We start from the raw sequence: 21,983 nt of genomic DNA on the forward strand, positions 1-21,983 counted from the left end.
GTAGAAGACAGAGGGTGGCGGTGGAGGGTTGGTTTTCGGACTGGAGGCCTGTGACCAGTGGAGTGCCACAAGGATCGGTGCTGGGTCCTCTTCTTTTCATCATTTATATAAATGATTGGGATACGGGCATAAGAGGTATAGTTAGTGAGTTTGCAGATGACACCAAAATTGGAGATATAGTGGACAGCAAAGAAGGTTACCTCAGATTACAACAGGATCTTGACCAGATGGGCCAATGGGCTGAGGAGTGCAGATGAAGTTTAATTTAGATAAATGTGAGGTGCTGCATTTTGGGAAAACAAATCTTAGCAGGATTTATAACACTTTATGGTAAGTCCTAGGGAGTGCTGCTGAGAAAAAAAGAGACCTTGGAGTGCAGGTTCATAGCTCCTTGAAAGTGGAGTCGCAGGTAGATAGAATAATGAAGAAGGCGTTTGGTATGCTTTCCTTTATTGGTCAGAGTATTGAGTACAGGAGTTGGGAGGTCATGTTGCGGCCGTACAGAACATTGGTTAGGCCACTGTTGGAATATTGCATGCAATTCTGGTCTCCTTCCTATCAGAAAGATGTTGTGAAACTTAAAAGGATTCAGAAAAGTTTTACAAGATGTTTGCCAGGGTTGGAGGGTTTGAGCTGTAGGGAGAGGCTGAATAGTCTTGGGCTTTTTCCCTGGAGCGTTGGAGGCTGATGGGTGTCCTTATAGAGGTTTATAAAATCATGAGGGGCATGGGTAGGATAAATAGACAAAGTCTTTTCCCTTGGGTGTGGGAGTCCAGAACTAGAGGGCATAGGTTTAGGATGAGAGGGGAAAGATATAACAGAGACCTAAGGGGCAACTTTTTCACGCAAGAGGTGGTACGTGTATGGAATGAGCTGCCAGAGCACGTGGTGGAGGCATCAAAAGGCATCTGGGTGGGTATATGAATAGGAAGAGTTTAGAGGGATATGGGCTGTGTTCTGGCAGGTGGGACTAGATTGGGTTGGGATATCTGGTTGGCATGGACAGATTGGACCGAAGGGTCTGTTTCCATGTTGTACATCTCTATGACTCTATCCAAGTGCTACAATTAATTTGGTTTCCAGGGAGGCTAGTGGTAATGCAATCTATATTCTCAAACATTTTTGTACAAAAATTATTTTAACTTCATTTATCCTTCTAATTCTAATCTGGAGTTTATATCTTGTATTCACTTAGGAACCAATGGAAATAATATTTTGCTATTTAAACTCTTAGATCCTTCGAATGCTCCATTTGTTTGCTTCTTTAGCCTTCTCTGCTCTGAAAGCAGTCCTCACTTTTCCAGATGCTCATTATAGCTGTATCATCACATTCCTGTTTTCATCGTCAACGTTCGGCGTTCTGTCATTTTCTGTGGTTCCATTACCTTTACTTGACCTTAACCACACCCAATAATCCAAGTGGTGCCAATTCCTTACTTTTGCTGATTCAACAGTCTTGAGTACAGACCCAGAATCCAACCTACCCTGTTCTGAGGAAACAACAAAGAAAATGATGGAAAACCTTCAACACATCAGGCATCATCTTGGGGAAAAGAAACGGAGTTAGCATTCCAAGTCGATAACCCTTCATCAGACCTATTCTGATAAAAAGGTTATTAACCTCAAACATTAAATCCTACTTTCGCTCCACAGATTCTGCTAGACGTATTAAAAATTTCCAGCACTTCCTGTTTTCATTCCCAGTACTGGTAATATTTTGCTTTGGAATTAATCTTTCACTGCCTGGTTCCAATTATAATTCCACTCTGAAAGTTCTGCATCTCGGTTTCTGTAAATGTATGAGAATTTAGGCATTCCCTTTACCTATGTTGACCATGTTCTTATCTGTAGAACTTCATGTGTTGTCTAAATTGTTGTCTACCCTCTCTGTCTGAGTTAGAAATGTCCTCCTGCATGATTCCTCATTCCTTTAATCTGATGGTATGGTATTCTTACTGATACTTGTCCTCACCATTGAAGTAGCACTGAGGAACCATCTGGTAATAATGAGTTGGCATAGAATCCTTTCACATAGACTCCAACCCAAGACATGTTTGTGGAATAAAAATTACTCTACCGGTTATTGTAGTTCTTTCAATTTGATCAGTTTTAAGCCACAAGTTTGAGGGACACAAACTTAATGTGTTTCGGAGGAAAACTGCAGGAAAAGAAACAAGACCGACACATGAAAAACACACACATGCGCATGTAAAATGAAAAAGGAATACCTGAAGGCTTGGCTCAGGGTTGACCCCACTTTGATGGGACAAACCTGTGGTAAATCCAGTTTGACTTGTCAAGGAATCTGGTGTAATATTTCTCCACGTTGTCGAAGGCAACATCGGATCAGCTGGTAAACTCGAAAAGTCCAGATTACTGTTCTGTGGGAGAACAAAACGAAACACAAACAATATCAACTTTGATGCAGTAACCTGTAATTAAACCTAATTAACATGACACATCAGTTTGAATTCTGCCCGATGTAAGCCAAGATAAAACCAAAGTGAAACTCAGTGTGGAGATTATGCCACATCTCAGCACACTGCAATGGGATTTCCTTCACTCCCCCCATCCCCCCAACCGATTGGTGTGTTGCACTGTCAGGTAAATCCTGTACAAAAGACTGACAAACTGACTGCTCCCTTCTTAACTGAAAAGAACCTGAAACATCATCGCAGTCAAATCACTCACAAGCCAAAATTATTTAACATTCAAACAGCTCTTTAAACTGGAAAGTTACACAGACCCACTGACTGAGTCAGTCAGGTCTGGGGCTCAGATGTTCTTGTATGCTCTCAAGCAGAATATTCAACAAGTAGACCTGTATTTAAATAGTGCCTATTGCTGAATGTAGTTTTGGCTATATCAAAGAGACCAATGGAGATGGAAATCAGATAGATCTTATAACTTGCTAGTTTTATAATTGATGGCTGGCTCTCTTCGTCAATGTACTTCGCAAGTGATAAAGGCGCAAATTACCCTTCATGTCCCCTTACATCAGACCAACAAGAGTTAGCACAGTGCTCAAATTCTACTTCTCGATAAGTTTTGCATGCTTTATAGATACGATAAACCACATGTTAAGTACTACGGTGAAAACTAGTGTCCAAATAGAAACAAAATTTTTAAAAATTTTATAACTACATCAACCAATTACTCTTTTCATTGTGTGTAACAGGATGACTTCATTTAACACTGCTCCAAATGTTAGACTTATTGCAACTTGCAAACTGAGTACAGCTCCCTTGGTGTAATGTAGGGGAGGTGATGGCCTAGTGGTATTATCGTTAGACTATTAACCCAGAAACTCTGCTAACCTTCTTGACTCAGGGTTCAAATGCTGCCATGGCAGATGGTGGAAATTGAATTCAATTTAAAAACTTCAAAATTAATAATCGACTGAGGGCCATGAAACCATATTGCCAATTGCTGGAAAAATCCTTCTCGCTCTCTAATGTCCTTCAGGGAAGGAAATCTGGCTTCCTCACTGGGTCTAGCATACATGTGACTCCAGACCCATAGCAATGTGAAGGACTCTCAACCAGAATGGCCAAGCAGGAGGCTGGAAGAGCACAGCAAGTCAGGCAGCATCAGGAGGTGGAGAAGTCAATGTTTTGGGTGTCACCATTCTTCAGGACTGGAGGTGGGGGAAGGTTTTGGGTGGGGAGAGGGACGGAGTGAAATTGGAAAACTCAATGTTTGAGTCCTCCAGGTTGTGGGCTGCCCAGGTGGAAGATGAGGTGTTGTTTCTCCATCACTGTAGCAATGGAGGAGGCCAAGGATGGTCATGTCGGAGAGGGAATGGGACGAGCCACTCGGTTCAAGATCAGTTAGGAGACAGAAAATAAATGCTAGCCAGACAGCAAAGCCCACATCCCACGACTAAATTTTAAAAAAACTAATGATCTAAAGTAGTAATAATACACAAATAGCTCCTATACACTTACGGCAAGTAGTGGCTGATGGTTTTTGATAAGGACTGATACTTGACTGATGATCTGTTCAAAGGACAGTCCAGACAATGAGTTATTGTTCATAGCTCGGACCTGCCGAAGTAAGATGATCATTGTTTCCCTGTCCAAAAAAAAATCAAGAAACATGAGGCTATGCTAATGTCTGAAAGCTCCTTCCAGACTAGATACATCCAGTTCTCACTACATCCATTCCGGGCAGACAATAAACAATTTTGTGGAAAATACATGCTACTACTGAGCAAATGGCACATTGAAATGGACAGAATCATAAAAGATTCAAACAGAGGACGTGATACTACAACCCAGTGCATCCTCAGTCTTCAGTTTCTTCCCCTGCTCAAACTAGCATTAACTTGCTTACTCCTTCAGGAGTGAGGTGAAGCAATCAATACAGACTCTTTCACCATAAGTAGCATCACAGCCACAACCACGCAGCAGCATATCCAGTTAGCTCCCCGAGAAGTAACAATTCACCACAGCAGCCCCTCCCAATCAGCACCACTGCCGTACGTGTAGATCCGGAAATTGGAGAATCACACAGATCTGCAACGCTCTTCATAGTTTAATAGTCTGACCAGGATTCTGATGAGGTAATGCCTTGTGGCAGACATACCATATGGTTCTTGGCACAACCAAGTGCCTTCAAGAGAGGAGAGAAGGAAAACAGGTGAATGGAGCAAGTCGATTCTGAAGATAACACCTTCACAAACCACCTGACAGACTGGATTGACCCAATAGGTAGCTCATAATAACTGTCATTTATTTGGCACCTTTCACATAACGGAAGGCTCTTCACAGCAGTGGTATAAACTACCAAACCAAGTCACACGAGGAGATTAATTCAGAAACCGAAAACATGGTAAAAGATACAGCTTTTAAGGGAAAGGGAGGGGCTTTGAAATGCTGGTCCTAAGCTCAGGCAAGTGAAGAAAAACACATCAACGGCAAAGCGATTTAAACTGGAGATGCTCCCAAGGCCAGAATTCCAGCAGCACAGATCGTAGAGAGTGGTGTTACGGAAGCTTTGAATATATGAGAGGGGACACCCACAGGGCGAGTGGTGAGGTCATAGAGGGATTTGAAAACATGGGGAAGAATTTTAAAAACAAGATATTGCTTGACTGGGAGCCAATGTATGTCAGAGAGTGCAAGTCCATCAATTGGTTCATAATGAGCTAAGACAGAGTTTTGTGTAGCCTCAAGTTCAGAATGCAAAGTGAAGTCAATGCACTGCTCACAATCCCATCTCTTGGGTAATATAACTGGGTCCTGTGATGGTAGAGGGAGGTTTTAAACCTCCCGGTGTTTCCACAGACATGACTGCCCTTCTGACTCCTAACAGTCAGGTTTCCTAATCAATCTAGAGACTTATAAAAATAAATATCCACGATGGGGCCCCTCAGTCCCAGCAAGTCTTCTTCAGACTCCAGTTTTTGTTTTACCTGTTATGTTTCGGGAACAGCTCAGTCAATTGCTCCAGAAGTCGTTCCAAATGGTTTTGAGTTGATCCACCAGTTTGGCTGGGATTACCCGGACCAACAGGTGTTTGATGCGGTAACCCAGATGACGTTTGCACTGATAACCCTGGGGACATCGAGCGCTGTAACAATTTCCAAGCAGATTTTAAATGAGAGCAGTGTTCTAATTAAGAATGTAAATGTTCACAGAAATGAAGCAGCCATCTGTGGATGGAACTGGAGAGCATGGATTGAACAAAGGAATGGATTTTATGTTAAAAGTGGAGACCAGAACCACTACTATCCAATGGGCTCTTGAGCTTTCATGACTTTTCCTATAAAAACAGAATCAAGTAAAACTCCTTTCTCCCAATCAGAATACAAATAAAATCCATATGGAAACGTGTCCTGGCTTACCTGTGTTATTCCTATTTGATTGTTCAATGGAGCCAATCCCGGGGGAAATGCTGGCACTGTCGAGGATGTTCCCTGGCTGGTGTTATTTGTGGGAAATCCACTGGCAGCCAGGAGCTCTTTTTGCTTTGCCATGTAGACATGCTAAACAAAAGTAGATTTAAAAATTTTTATATGCAAGCTTTACTTAGCCAGCAAAGTCCCAAAGCATCTGGTATATGTTTAAGATTTTTACATTTCTGTAATTATAGAACATTAGAACATTACAGCGCAGTATAGGCCCTTCGGTCCTCAATGTTCCACGGACCTGTGGAACCAATCTGAAGCCCATCTAACCTACACTATTTCATTCTCGGCCATATGTTTATCCAATGACCATTTAAATTCCCTTAAAGTTGGCAAGTCTACAAGTGTTGCAGGCAGGGTGTTCCACACCCCTAGTACTCTGAGTAAAGGATTTGGATATGAACATAAGAGATATAGTTAGTACGTATGCAGATGACACCTAAATTGGAGGTGTAGTGGACAGCGAAGAAGGTTACCTCAGATTACAACGGAATCTTGATCAGATGGGCCAGTGGGCTGAGGAGTGGCAGACGGAGTTTAATTTAGATAAATGCGAGGTGCTGCATTTTGGGAAAGCAAACCTTAGTAGGACTTATACACTTAACGGTAAGATCCTAGGGAGTGTTGCTGAACTGAGACACCTTGGAGGGCAGGTTCTTAGCTCTTTGAAAGTAGAGTCGCAGGTAGAGAGGACAGTGAAGAAGACAAGTTTTGAGAAGATTTGTAGTTCAGGTTGAGGTTCTGGACGTAAATTTGCTTGCTGAGCTAGAAGGTTCATTTCCAGACGTTCCATCTCCCACTAGGTAATATCTTCAGTGGGCCTCCGGAAGATAAGGAAGTAGTGTCCTTCCTTATCTGTACGTAAGGATACTAGTGAGAGTGGGTCATGTCGTTTTGTGACTGGTTGATGTTCATGTATCCTGGTAGCTAGTTTTCTGCCTGTTCGTCCAATGTAGTGTTTGTTACACTAACTGAAACCTAAAGAAACCCAAACATATAAATAGAAAGCAGTAATTATCAGCAGTGTTTCGCCCAGAGGCCCACTGAAGATGTTATCTGGTAGGGTGATGAAACGTCTGGAAATGAACCTATGTTCCCTTGTGCTAGCCATCGGCATCCGAGGAAAAAAAGCTCCCACTGTCCACCCTATCTAACCCTCTGATTATCTTGTATGTCTAAAAAAGTCACCTCTCAACCCTCTTCTCTCAAACGAAAACAGCCTCAAGTCCGTCAGACTTTCCTCGTAAGACCTTCCCTTCGTATTAGGCAACATCTTAGTAAATCTCTCTGAACCCTTTCCAAAGCTTCCATGTCCTTCCTATAATGCGGTGACCTGAACTGTACACAATACTCCAAACGCGGCCTCTCCAGAGCTTTGTACAGCTGCAATATGACCTAATTGCTCCAAAACCCAATCCCTCTACTAACAAAATGTAACACACCGTTTGCCTTCTTAACAACCCTATCAACCTGACGGCAACTTTCAGGGGTCTATGTACATGGATACCGAAGTCTCTGCTCATCCACACCACCAAGTACCATTACCATTAGCCCAGTACTCTTTATTCCTTTTGCTCCTTCCAAAGTAAATCACCTCACTTTTCTGCATTAAACTCCATTTACAACCTCTCAGCCCAGCTCAGCAGCTTACCTATGTCCGTCTGTAACCTGCAACATCCTTCGGCAATATCCTCAACTCCACTGACCTTAGTGTCATCTGCAAATTTAACAACCTATCCTTCTACGCTCTCATCCAGGTAATTTATAAAAATGACAAACAGCAGTGGCCCCAAAATAGATCTTTGCGGTACCCCATTAGTAACTGAACTTCAGGATAAACAACTCCCACCAACGACTACCCTCTGTCTTCTTTCAGCTAGCCAATTTCTGATCGAAACCACTAAATCACCCTCAATCCCATGCCTCTGTATTTCGTGCAATAGCTTACCGTGGGGAACCTTATGAAATGCCTTACTGAAATCCATATACACCACATCAACCGCTTTATCCTCATCCACCTGCTTGGTCACCTTCTCAAAGAACTCAATACGGTTTGTGAGGCAAGACCGACCCTCCACAAAACTCTGTTGACAATCCCTAATCAACTTATTCCTTTCTAGATGATTATAGATCCTATCTCTTATAACTTTTTCCAACACTTTACCAACAACCGAAGTAAGGCTCACTGGTCTATAATTACCAGGGTTGTCTCTACTCCCCTTCTTGAACAAGGGAACAATACTTGCTATCCTCTAGTTTTCTGGCACTATTCCTGCAGACAATAATGATGTAAAGATCAAAGCCAAAGCCTCTGCAATCTCCTCCCTGACTTCCCAGAGAATCCTAGGCTAAATCCCAACAGCCCCTGGGGACTTGCCTATTTTCACACTTTCCAGAATTGCTAACACTCCCTCCTTTTGAACCTCAATCCTGTCTAGTCTAATAGCCTGTACCTCCGTACGCTCCTCGAAATCAATTTTGAGCCTGTTTTGTTTGAAGGGAAGAATAGAAAAGCAGTCTGTTATTTAAATGGGGAGAGATTATATACTTCTAAAGTTCAGGGGGATCTGGGCAAGCGAGTACATAAGTCACAAAAAGTCCATACAGTTACAGTGAGTGATTGGGAATGCAAACAGAATGTCATCATTTATTGCAAGGGCAATGGAATAGCACAGGAAGGGCTACTTGTATTGAGTATTGATGTGGCCACATCACTGTTCACTGAATTGGACTCCTTTAAGATGTTAATTTATTAGAACTTTTGTTCAGAGAAGATACTTGGGGGCATTGTTTTATGAAGAAGAATCAGATAGGTGGGCCTGCAGCCAATGGAGTTTAAAAGAATGAGGGGGTGACCTTTTTTCTATTTATTCACTCATGGGATGTGGGCATTTATTACCTGTCCCTAGTTGCCCTCAAGAACGTGATGATGACCTGCCTTCTTGAACCACTGCAGTCCACGAGTTGTGGGTAGACCCAAAATGCTGTTAGGGAGGGGATTCTAGGACATTTTCAAGTCATATGTGGAGACATACAAAATCCTGTGGGGGCTTGACTGCCAGAATGCATCGAGAGGAACTCGGGGACATCGGGGAATTTTTCTCTCAGAGGGTCACAAGTTTTTAGAAACTCTCTTCCCCAGAAAGCAGTGGAAGCAGGAACTATCAAATAGTTTTAAGGCCGAGGTAGATTAATTTTTGACTAATGAGGGAGTTGCTGGTTACCGGGATAGGCAAGAATGTGGAGCTAAAACCAGCCATAATCTTAGAGAATGGTGGTTCAGGCTAGAGGAACCAAATGGACTATTCCTGCTCTTAATCCATATGTTCAAACTCAACACTTACCATGAAATCAGTCTGAGACGGAGGCAAGAAGACAGGGACCTGCGGCATGTTACACAACTTTGCTCCATTCCGAATCAGGTCAATCTGTTCACTGAAGGTACTCTGATGTAACAAAAGAACAACCATGAATAACCAAAAGGTAAAGCATTTCTTGCACTATTTGAACAATCAATGCTTACCACTTATTTGGCTGAAGTAGCTTTATTATTGCAATAGCTAAACCAATCATTCGAAAATCATGGAAACTGGATCACTAAGAGTTAATGAGTGTAGTGCTGGAAAAGCACAGCAGGTCAGGCAGCATCCGAGGAGCAGGAGAATCGATGTTTCGGACATAAGCACCTCATCACCATTCCTGATGAAGAGCTTATGCCCGAAACATCGATTCTCCTGCTCCTCGGATGCTGCCTGACCTGCTGTGCTTTTCCAGCAGTACACTCTTGACTCTGATCTCTAGCACTTTCTCCCACTAAGGGTTAACTGTGGACTCAGGTTTCTATTCACTGTCTTCTCCCTCTCTCTTTTTAGATTTTAAGTGATGATTGTGTGATACAGCAAGGTTCTAAGCCCAGAATGAGTACAGCATTGGCACATAAAATACACCCACGTCAGGGTTTGAAGAAGGATGAACGTTTTTGCAAAGTGGGAGTGACCTTGTGAAAACAGAAAAGGGAACCTTGAGAGGTTTTCAATCATAATGATGGGATTTGCAGCTTAAAGAATCTCACCCACCTCTGACGTGGTCACATACCTTGGTCTGCTTCCATCAGTGAAGATTTAGACAGTAAGAGAGTTGTATAGAGCTCTGCTAACTTTGGGCGGGACAGTGGCTCAGTGTTAGCACTGCTGCCTCACGGTGCCAGGGACCTGGGTTCATTTCCACCCTCAGGCGACTGTGTGAATTTTGCACGTTCTCCCCGCATCTGCATGGGTTTCCTCTGGGTGCTTTGGTTTCTTCCCACTGTCCAAAGATGTACAGGTTAGGTGGATTAGCCATGGGAAATTGCCCCGTAGAGTCCAGGGATGTGCAGGCTAGGTGGATTAGCCATAGGAAACGTGGGGTTACGGGAATAGGGTCAAGGTGGGGTGTGGCGGGGGGGGTGGGCGCTAGGTCTGGGATGCTTTTCAGAGTGTTGGTGCATATTCAATGGGCCAAATGGCTTTTTTCCATACTGTAGGGATTCTAAATAAGTAAAAGGCTGGATACTGATCTGACTGATAGCTTATTCCAGATTTAGCACTGCTGCCTCACAGCGCCTGAGACCCAGGTTCAATACCCGCCTCAGGCAACTAACTGTGTGGAGTCTGCACGTTCTCCCCGTGTCTGCGTGGGTTTCCTCCGGGTGCTCCGGTTTCCTCCCACAGTCCAAAGATGTGCAGGTCAGGTGAATTGGCCATGCTAAATTGCCCATAGAGTTAGGTAAGGGGTAAATGTAAGGGTGGGTTGCGCTTCGGCGGGTCGGTGTGGACTTGTTGGGCCGAAGGGCCTGTTTCCACACTGTAATGTAATCTAATGTAATCTAAAATCTAAAATCTAAAATGAGGGCCATGGGATGTTCGAGTACAAATGGATTGGAATATGGCCGATTCTCATATTCCAAGGATATGGAGTCTTTGGAAAGTATTGCCCGATTGGAACAGTGAATGTCAACTCTCAAGACGTTAGAACAGAGATCAGTGTCAGACAGAAAGTAATCGTTGGGATAGTGAATATTTGGAGAAAGTGAGGACTGCAGATGCTGGAGATTAGAGTCAACAAGTGTGGTGCTGGAAAAGCATAGCCAGTCAGGCACCATCTGAGGAACAAGAGAATCGATGTTTTGAGCATAAGTTGTTCATCAGCAATGTCAGTCCTGATGAAAAGCTTATGCTCGAAACGTCAAGTCTCCGGCTCCTTGGATGCTGCCTGACCAGCTGTGCTTTTTCAGCACCATACTTTTTGATAGTTAACACTTGGTCCATAATCTTCAAGCCTAATGTTGGTGACCTCACACAGACAGGGCAGTTTCCCAGGTTATTGTGCATTATTGTCCTTGGGTCTTTTCACTGGGGAGACTATATTGTGCTGGGTGAGGAGTTGAGTTGGGGGAGGGGGGGGGGGGGGGAAAGAGGAATGAGGTGCGGTGATAAAGATAAGGGAGTTGGGGCAGAGGGCTAGTTGGAAGCGATAAAGGAATGTTCCGTCTTCCATTCTGGTAGGCCATGTTTGACGCAGTAAGCCACAGGAGTCTGGGAACAAAAAAAACTGCTCAGCTCCACATCTCACTGGATCTAAGGACATTCCCAGTCAGTGCAAAGCAGAGGAATTGAAACAAAAATGACCACTAAAATTACTCAAAGCGCTTCCGTAACCAATAAAGTACTTGAAGTGTCGTCATTGTTGCCACGTAGAAAACCCATCAGCCATTTTGTACACAACAAGCTACGTGACAAAGACCAGAAAATCTGTCTTTCTGATGGTTGATGGAGGGATAAGTATTGACCAGGCCACCAGAGATAATTCCTCCACTCTCACCATTTGGGATCTCTCACATCTCAGCCAGGAATGGTCCCACCCGAACACTTCCCGTGAAAGATGGCAGCGCTGATAGTGTGGCATTCCCTCGGGATCAAATCGGAGCTACGAGCCCTGGAGTGGGGACGTAGGCTCGAATCCCTGCGATTCAGAGACCGCAGTGCTACCGACGGAGTCGTGTCTGATACAGGGAGGACGCACAAGAGAACGGACCACAAAATCTTTGTAAAACCAAATACTGACCACTGTTTGGTGTATTTTTGACTTGATGTCAGCGAGCACCAGCTCATATGCCAGCATCGCAGCCTTGACGTCAATCTGAACCGTAGGCGTGCTGCGGGGACAGAAGAAAGATCTTTAAAACCAGTCCCTCACCTTCACAGCATAGAGATCCTGGTCACTCTCCCCGTCAATGCTAATGTAGCTGGCTATGCAGCTCACGCAGAAACAGTCGAAGCACTAACCCTGCGATTTTGATTGTAATGTTGCTGTGCATGGTTCAGCTCATATTTCTCTTTATTGATAAACCAACCCCATGGGATGTATCAACAGTCTGAACCAGCGAGCACTACGCATCCAAATAAACAACAGCATTCAAAAATATATAGGTGCGGAAGCTACATGTACAAGTCACTGGGTCACAAAAGGTGCAGTTGAGGTATAAGAACATGGCTGATCTACTAGGACACAAGAACAGGTTTGAGTGGCAGTATGGCCTGCTACTGTTTCTTTTGATAAATGCAAGTAAAAGCTCATTCACACAAGGAAACAGTCAGCTGTCTATTTGTCGGAGTCACAGTATGTTTTTATTTTTGTTACTTCATATAAGGGGAGTATTTTAACATTTGAAACTGCGTTTTTGAGATTTCAGTGCAAACAGGTTTAAAAAGCACCACTGTGTGTGATTCTTTTAGCTCCTCTGAGTAACCTGTACCCTGCATTTGCACCGCTCTGAGTGCTGTGACCATAAACCCGGCGTTACCCTCTCACAATCCAAGATCAAAGTCGGAGAAGTTGCTGCAAATGTGCAACAGGGTGACCACAATCTTAAAAAAAAAAGAGTTTACTCAGTCTCTGAAATGTTAGCCTGCTGTTATCTTTTGAACAAATATTGATGAACCCATAATTGATCTTCAGCATTAAAAAAAAAATCGACCACTTCTAAAACCTTGTTTCTACCCCCTCCCCAACTTCAGAAGGGCGTGGAGTTATCAAACTCAGGAAATATACAAAAAATAGCAAGCTTCCTATCACTGTAAACCCATTTTCTTTAAAAATGTGACTTCCAGTTATTTTAAGCAACTTGGTTGGACGTGTTACGACACACCTCCAGGGCATGCAGGAGTTGAACCCAGGCTTGCTGGTTCAGAGGTGGGAGCACTACCATTTGGCCACAAGAACCCCATCACATGGCTTCTACACTGATACATTCTACAAGTTATAGCTGGGTAATCTCCATAAACCTGTCAGAATTTCTGGTCTACAGTGAGTTTTAGGGTGACTGGTGAATAGGACATTGAAATGATTAGGGACACAATGATCAGTGTCAAATGCATGTCAAGTTTATGAAGCAGAGCATGTGGGTGACCAGCCAAGTGAGTATTAGGATTGTCACATCTGGAGAAGGCTGGCAGTGCTACAGAGGTGGAAATAGATGGTCTTAATAACGCATTCACAAACTCATCTCCCAGTCAAATTTGACACCGGGGCTACGTATAACCTGGTTCATTTGAAATGAATTGAAAATTTCATTTTCAAATGAGCCTGCCTTTGTTTCTTTAGTTATTAACCCAGCCAATCCCACTTCATAGCAGAGGTCAAAAAGAATGACAAACGCAATAAAATCTCTGTCCTGTGGAGAGCCTATGAAACAAGGAGGGATAGCAGACAGAAGTCAGAAAAGTGCATTTACATCAAATAGAAATAGAAAATTGCTAGAGAAACTCAGCAATTCCGGCAGCATCCATGGAGAGAGAAACAGAGTTAACGTATCGAGTTTGATAGTATTCTTGCTCAGAACCCCTTCACAACCTCAGGACACCCAAAACTACTAAACCATCCACGTGACTATAAAAAACAAATCAAAATCAAAGCACTCTATATTTAGAGTCTCTGTTATAATGGAGGCAGCAACATAATTTTAGCAATCAATCAAATCTAAGATTTTGTCATTATGATTTGCAAAGTGTTAACTATGTCACCAACACACCTATACAGACTCTGACATGATTTGCTCACAGTCTCACATTCGGCGCACACTCTCTTACCTCATCAGCTTCTGCCTCAAGCTGGACAGTTTCACCTCTCCTTCCTTTGCAGCTTGCTCAAGGAAAACAATCCCTTTATCCCGTCTGCCCTCCAGCACCTGAACCTGGAGGAACAACGAGAAAGTTGTGGTTCAGAAAAATTCAGGATGCAACCTCCCCATCCTTACCTTCCACTGAATAAATCAGTCTACCAACGTTTGATAGTTTGCTCCAGGTACATCACCCGATTCCCTCACTGAGCTTGGCGATTTATTCTGAGTCACTCTCTCACAATGATCTGTGTTTTATTTGTTCTTTTCATCGAGAATGTCATTGGCTGGGCCAGCAGTGATGGTCTCCCCTAACTGCTGTTGTAAAGGTGGTGCTGAGGTGCCTTCATGAAGTGCTGCACTGCCATTGGAAAGCTGCAGGGTTTTGATCCAGCGACAGTGAAGGAACAGCGATATATTCCCACGTTGGGATGGTGTGTGACTTGGAAGGGAACCAGCATGGGGTGGAGGTCCCATGTGTCTGCTGACCTTGTCCTTCAGGTGGCAGTAGTCACACATTTGGAAGTGCTGTCTCGGGAGGGTTGCTGCCACAGATGGTGCAAATGGTTAAAGGGGTGGAGAGAGGGGGCCGATCAAGTGTCCTGCACAGGGGCAGCACCAAGCCTGCTGCTCTTCAGGTCTGAGTGGCTCAGTACCACCATGCATTTATCATCTGATTCAATGAGGAAATCACCCACAGTCAAATTTCAAAACTATTACAACAGGGGCATCTCCTTGCTTTTGCTACTAATGTTACCTGTCAGTGCTGAATACAACGATTAGCGGGGAAAACACCTTTGCCCCAGATGGTTTTAGGGGTCTGTAAGTCACTGCCCAAAAGCAACAAAAGCTCTTGACTCATTTAAAAAGATGTCTGGACATGCACCTCCAAAGATACAGCTACACACCAAATGTTGGACAGTGGGGTTAGGCACGGCCGAAGGGGCGGATGGGGTGTTACATTGACAGGAACATGATGGGCCAAGTGGCCTCTTTCTGTGCCACAAATTTTCTGTGATTCTACTAGCAGAGGAATGAAAGGGTGTAGCTACCTGTGGTTCTGGACATGCAAAACCTAAAAAGCGCAATTCGCATGGCAGACAGAGGGAGAGTAAAAGCAAAACACTTCACCAAAGTTAGCTGCATTGACCAAGTCATGCTAAAGAATTACCTCCGCAGCCATTGCTCTTCTCATGGTCTCAATAAACTCATCTTTGCTTTTCGCTGATTGCCTCTCCAAACGAATTCTCTCCTGTGCCCACTGTTCTCTGCACAAACAGCATCACAATAGTTATGGAGTACAGTTCAGTTCTACTCACACAGAAACCAGCCTCGAAAATTAGCAACGTGCTCAAATTCATTTGCAAACAACTGCATTTGTGAAACAGCTCCCACTGCTGGTACAACACATTTCCTGCATGTAAATCTTTAACTGAGTACGTGTGTGTGTGTTTGTGAGTGAGTGAGTGAGAAAGAGAGAGAGAGAGAGAGAAAGAAAGAGAGAGGGAAAGAGAGAGAGAGAGAGAGTGTGTGCGTGAGTGAGAAAAAGAGAAAGCACCAGCAGCCATGGAGCCACCCGTAATCAGACAGCAGAGGACAGTACAGGTACACAACCACACAGAGCACTGCAAGGAACGAAAGACTTGTAGTGTTTTCTTAGCATTCTTCACAACCTCACAATATCCAGGAGTGCTTTAGATCCCATGAAGGCAAGAGGAGGCAGTGACAACATCATAGGACCATATGTGTGAGCTCTAGGTCCCCATGTTCTGTTGACATGGGCTTGAATCCCACCACGGCTGTTGGCATAATTTGAACTCAATGAAAATCTGCAGCCGAATGGTGAGCGTGTCGATTGTCATAAAAATCCATCTGGATCACTAATTCCCTTTTAGGGAAGAAAATCTGCATATTTACCTGCCTGATCTATATGTGACTCCAGACCCACAGCAATATGGATGAGACTTAACAATTCAGGTTAAACAATCAATGTTTGCATAGCCAGCCACACCCACATCCTATGGACCAACAAAAAAAATTCTATGCTTTACTCTGACCTCGAAACAAGATATAAACGTCTCCTTTGTGTCTCTGGATGTTTCCACAAACACCATACGGTGCTGCTGGCTTAACTATCTTCCCCTATTTGACTGCCCCTCTTCCGAGTGTCTCCCTAGTCCTCTGAAAAGTTCTCTTCAATACAGTAACACACAATTTATATCCGTGCTTTACTGACTACAGTTCTCTCGTGTAGTGTCTAGGACCTGTCTACACACTTCTCCCCATCTCTCCAATCTGCTCTTCTGGCATTACAGCAGCATCATCTGGTACGTCACCATCATCATTTACAGATTCCGTTTCACTACAGAGAAGACTGCCATCACTGCTGTGATGGAGGGAAGCTGGCACTCACTGTTCATGCTGGAAATGGTCCTTCTGGCTTTCCAGCTCCTGCTGCTGAGCCTGTATCTGTTTCTCAGACCTAGACAAGTAAAGAAAAAAAATCCATTTACACCTCTGGCTGCTTCCCAAATTCTAAAATGCCAAAACAAGCTGAGAACACAAGTCACTCAGGCAGCTGGGGAGTGTAGTATTGAGCTTTGCACACTACAGACCCCAGTCACTGTAGCCTGGGTGCTCTGGCTAAACAGGGGGGTTGGGGGTGGGGGAGGGGGGAGTGGGGGGGGGGGGTTTAATCCTTCTTACTTCTTGATCAGTTCCTCTTTACTCTGGAGTGCATCTTGAAGAGTTTTGATTTGGTTCTGAAGAGCTTTCTTATCATTTTGTTGCACTTTCTGCTCGTTCTCCATTTCCTGTTTCAGCCTCTGAAGCTCTGCTGTTTGATGCTGAAAGAACATTAAAAAAACCCTACAGTTCAAGACTGATCTCAGACTGACACGGCAGTTGAACCTCCAGTTCTCTCTGGCCGCCCCCTTTTCTGGCCACACAGAAACAAATGGCAATCATTTTTTTGTTTTAAATTTACAGCTAGGTGGCTTTCCCCCATCCCAGGCCTTGGTTCAAAGGAATAGTCCTTAGAACACAAACATAACAGCGCAGTACATGCCCTTCGATGTTGCGCTGACCTGTGGAACCAATCTGAAGCTCATCTAACCTACACTATTCCATTTTCATCCATGTGTTTATCCAATGACCATTCAATAAATGACCTTGTTCTGGCTCAATCAGCAGCACTCACGTTGCTAAGTGTTCTAAGGTTCTGGGTTTGAATCCTGCTCCACTGCTCAAGCACAAAACATCAAGCTGACAGGGCAGTGTGCTACTGACAGAGTGCTGCACTTCCTTAACACCCCCCTGTTTTAAGGTTAGGTCGGTGTTCCCCAAACCATTCCCAACTGTGACCCATTTCGAGGTTCAAGAATTGTTACTTCTCAGTGATGTCTGCGAGAATGGGTTGACATGGGGGTGGGGGAAGAGACTGAGAGAGTGGGGGCCTGTTACAGCAGGGATAACAGTAAAGCAAAACATTTCACCATCGCACCAGAGGGCCATCGGACTGCTATCACATCGGACAGAGACAACTGGTGGTGGTTTAACCTGAGGGAAAACCAACAGGGAAGAGGTTAAGGAGGATTCTTCATGGTAATCTTAACCAGTGAGAGAAGTCAACCCATGCTTTTGGCGTCACCCTCCATCACAAACCAGCCATCCAGCCAACCGACCCATTTCAGGCAGGGGTACGGCTAGTTTAACTCAGAGTTCCACAACAGTCATTGCTGCCTCTGACGCGCACCCCCAAAGCTTCAGCTGCTGACCCCCACTTTGGGAAGTGCTGGACTAGTCATTAAACTGACATCACATTCACTACTCTTCCATCTGTACCATCTCATTCTCTATCCATTTAACGAGCAGAAATCATTTCTCCACGACCATCTGTCCAGAAATCTCAGGATTTTGAAAAATTTCAATCAAATCTCCTCTTCCAAGAACAGCATCCCCAACCATTCCAATCTTTCCTCATAACTGGAGCTTCTTCACCCCGGAACTTTTGTGAAGATTCTCTCAGAGTACAACGGGATTTTGGTCAGATGGGCCGAGGAGTGGCAGATAGAGTTTAATTTAGAGAAATGTGAAGTGCTGCAATTTGATAGGACAAATCAGGGCAGGACTTATACAGTTAATGGTAGGGTCCTGGGGAGTGCTGCTGAACAAAGAGGCAGAGGGGTGTAGGTGCATAGTGCCTTGAAAGTGGAGTTGCAGGTAGACAGGGTGGTGAAAGTAAGCATGTCTTCACAGGTCAGTGCATTGAGAATAGGAGTTGGGAGGTCACGTTGTAGCTGTACAGGACTTTGGGGAGGATCATTTTTGGAATACTGCGTTCAATTCTGGTCTCCCTGCTATAGGAAAGATGTTGCGAAACTTGAAAAGGTTCAGAAAAGATTTACAGGGATGTTGCCAGGACTGGAGGGTTGGAGCTATAGGGAAAGGCTGAATAGGCTGGGGCTATTTTCCCTGGAGTGTCGAAGCTCAAAGATGACCTTATAGAGGTTTATAAAATCATGAGGGGCATGGATAGGGTAAATAGCCAAAGTCTTTTTCCCAGGGCAGGGAGTTCAAAACTAGAGAGCATATTTTTAAGCGAAGAGGGGAAAGTTTTAAAAGCGACCTGAGGGGCAACTTTTTTAAGCAATGGGTGGTGCATATATGGAATGAGTTGCCAGAGGAAGTGGTGGAGTCTGGTACAATTATAACATTTAAAAAGCATCTGGATGGGTACATGAATAGGAAGGGTTTAGAGGGATATGGGCCAAATGATGGCAAATGGGACTAGATTAATTTAGGATATCTGGTTGGCATGGATAAGTTGGAGTGAAGGGTCTGTTTCCATGTTGTACACCTCTAGGACTCTAAATCTGGAGCAAACCTGCCAGTGGAAGTCAACTGAAAATTTCAAAGCAGGTTTAATAGCTTATACTCAGCAAGGTATAAAAAGATATGGAAGCAAGGTGGGTAAAATGAAGTTAAAGTGTAGGTCACTCAATCAAATTAAATAGCTGAGGAGGCTCATGGAACTGAATGGTTGAGTCCTACTCTCCAATTTTTATTTATATAGCATTTTTCATAACCTCAGTGTGCCCCGTTGCAACCCCTTCAGTTTGTATTTGAGCTGCAATATGATAATGATCAGATAGTTTGATGTCAGTCAAGAGATTACTGTCGGCCCATAAAGGAAACATGCCCTCTGCAGAGTGAGCCTCGTCTGCAGTAATGTGGAAAGTGGCTCCCTTTTCTACAGCACTGACCTTGTGACTGTCCTGCGTCTTTGCCTGCCGTTTCACCAGCTGCTCATACTGTGCGGTCTTCTCTTCACACAACAGCTTCCACCTTCGTACTGCAGCCTCCAACTCTGCAAACTAATAAATTACATTAATTACATCCCTATCCCCTTCCCATCAACCAGTCTCAGCAAGTTCACACAGTGAGGGGCCGAACCCGTTGGCTGGGAGGTTTTCAACTTGAAAATGGTGGGTGACTGCAATGAATCTCACTGCTCCCCAGAAATGTGGAGGGGATATGGTTCTGGTTTCTCTGCCAATTGCTACTGAGTGACTGAAGCACTGATTTGGTAGCACTGATTTGGTAGCAGCAGAACTGAACTGGGACTGTGCTATAGACAATAGGTGCAGGAGTAGGCCATTCTGCCCTTCGAGCCTGCACCACCATTCATTATGATCATGGCTGATCATCCTCAATCAGTATCCTGTTCCTGCCTTATCTCCATAACCTTTGATTCCACTATCCTTGAGAGCTCTATCCAACTCTTTCTTAAACGAATCCAGAGACTGGGCCTCCACTGCCTTCTGGGGCAGAGCATTCCACACACCCACCACTCTCTGGGTGAAGAGGTTTCTCCTCATCTCTGTCTTAAATGGCCTACCCCTTATTTTTAAGCTGTGTCCTCTGGTTTGGGACTCACCCATCAGCGGAAACATGTTTCCTGCCTCCAGAGTGTCCAATCCTTTAATAATCTTATACGTCTCAATCAAATCCCCTCTGTCTTCTAAACTCAAGGGTATACAAGCCCAGTCGCTCCAATCTTTCAACATAAGCTAGTCCCGCCATTCCAGGAATTGACCTCATGAACCTACACTGCACTCCCTCAATAGCCAGAATGTCTTTCCTCAAATTTGGAGACCAGAACTGCACACAATATTTCAGGTGCGGTCTCACCAGGGCCCTGTACAGCTGCAGAAGAACCTCTTTGCTTCTATTCTCAATCCCTCTTGTTATGAAGGCCAGCATGCTATTAGCCTTCTTCACTACCTGCTGTACCTGCATGCTTGCCTTCATTGACTGGTGTACAAGAACACCCAGATCTCTTTGTACTGCCCCTTTACCTAACTTGACTCCATTTAGGTAGTAATCTGCCTTCCTGTTCTTGCCACCAAAGTGGATAACCATACATTTATCCTATGACATGCCTTGTCCCATCAAACCATAATACAGGGAGTCTGGAGACTAAAAGAAGGAAATTACCATCCTCACTCAAAGGAGGCAAATCTTCAGAATTATCCAATCCAGAACTGCTGGATGAAAGAGATCAAGAGATTTTATTTTGGCCCCAAGTGAGCCAAGGGATTAAAGTAGATTAGCCATGATTGCATTGAATGGTATAACAAGTATAAAAAGTCAAATGGCCGCCAATTCTCACATGCTTATGAGATTATGGGACTTTTCTCCAGCAAGATCCTTTACAAAAGAGAAAGGAAGAAAAGTTGGTAAGAATATCGACTCAAAGGGAAAAAAAAAAGAAACATACTGCATCAGTGCACTGTGGCTGGCAAGTTACCTCAGATTATTGGAGGTGTTGCCATGGAGAAGGCACCAGTTTGTGACAATTGACAGTTAACTGCCACACTTTGTGTAAATGTTTAAATCAGGCAGGTTGACTGACGTCTCCCAAACACGGCCCTGAGAAATGAACCAGTGAACAGCTTTCACTTATTTTGTGAAGTTGAAGAAAAATTCTCTCCTGCTTCCTTTCTTTTACAGTCTTCCTCCCCCGGGTCCTGATTTGGGCTGGGGTACAGACTCACGAATGCTCTCCAGGACCAACATCCAATACACATTTCCCAGTGGCAGCTCCGCCCCACCCCTCCCCTGCTTTGGAGTGGGAGCTCCAGACGAGTTTATGATGTGTATTGGGATGGTATCAGGTCAGGACGATGATTCAGCCCTTACAGAGAAGGCAGGTATTTCACCAACCATCAATGTTTGGAACAGACTGGAATACTCCCTGCCAATTTGGCCCAAGTTTCTAAAAAATCCGATTTCTCACCTCTTTCAAGAATTCACACAGTTTCGGATCGGGTTGGGTGTGGCACATATCGCCATTACGTGTGCAGGACAAGTTGGACGAAGCAGAGAGTATTTTCCTCCATGTTATATTCAGGAGACCATTCAGCCCCTCATGCCTGTTGCAATACCTCACTCCGGCTATCAATCCATCCCACTCCCCCAATTTCATTCCTACCTCATTCTTCTCCCGGATTTCCTGCTGCGATATGTGGGGAATATCCTCCTCCCTGTCATGAAACACAAGATACACGCAGTATTCAATCTTTGGCCTATTTTCTGACAGAGCTAGCAAATAGAAAAAACGTAGCAGCAATGTCACTGGACAAGATACCCAGAAGCTGGATCAGTGGTGCTGGAAGAGCACAGCAATTCAGGCAGCATCCGAGGACAGGCAAAATCGACGTTTCGGGCAAAAGCCCTTCATCAGGAATAAAGGCAGAGAGCCTGAAGCGTGGAGAGATAAGCTAGAGGAGGGTGGGGGTGGGGAGAGAGTGGCATAGAGTACAATAGGTCAGGGGGGAAGGAGATGAAGGTGATAGGTCAGGGAGGAGAGGGGGGAGTGGATAGGTGGAAAAGGAGCTGGGCAGGTCCGACAAG

At 44.3% G+C, this 21,983-nt stretch overlaps 1 protein-coding gene across 6 annotated transcripts in view; it reads right to left on the reverse strand.

Moving 5' to 3' along the window:
* LOC122540641 (E3 ubiquitin-protein ligase TTC3-like) overlaps positions 1 to 21,983 on the reverse strand; it is a 117,353-nt gene that overhangs the window by 5,859 nt on the left and 89,511 nt on the right. For all 6 annotated transcript variants that reach the window (XM_043676638.1, XM_043676635.1, XM_043676637.1 and 3 more), the window contains 12 exons: positions 21,562 to 21,613; positions 19,331 to 19,441; positions 16,773 to 16,912; positions 16,480 to 16,548; positions 15,238 to 15,334; positions 14,038 to 14,141; positions 12,014 to 12,104; positions 9,256 to 9,357; positions 5,849 to 5,989; positions 5,417 to 5,574; positions 3,948 to 4,074; positions 2,229 to 2,381 (listed from right to left, as the gene is read on the reverse strand). In XM_043676638.1, coding sequence (XP_043532573.1) covers positions 2,229 to 2,381; positions 3,948 to 4,074; positions 5,417 to 5,574; positions 5,849 to 5,989; positions 9,256 to 9,357; positions 12,014 to 12,104; positions 14,038 to 14,141; positions 15,238 to 15,334; positions 16,480 to 16,548; positions 16,773 to 16,912; positions 19,331 to 19,441; positions 21,562 to 21,613 — 1,345 coding nt within the window. The remainder of the gene's footprint in view (positions 1 to 2,228; positions 2,382 to 3,947; positions 4,075 to 5,416; positions 5,575 to 5,848; positions 5,990 to 9,255; positions 9,358 to 12,013; positions 12,105 to 14,037; positions 14,142 to 15,237; positions 15,335 to 16,479; positions 16,549 to 16,772; positions 16,913 to 19,330; positions 19,442 to 21,561; positions 21,614 to 21,983) is intronic.

Source organism: Chiloscyllium plagiosum, chromosome 35, assembly GCF_004010195.1.
Source record: "Chiloscyllium plagiosum isolate BGI_BamShark_2017 chromosome 35, ASM401019v2, whole genome shotgun sequence".
NCBI classification, from domain to species: domain Eukaryota; kingdom Metazoa; phylum Chordata; class Chondrichthyes; order Orectolobiformes; family Hemiscylliidae; genus Chiloscyllium; species Chiloscyllium plagiosum.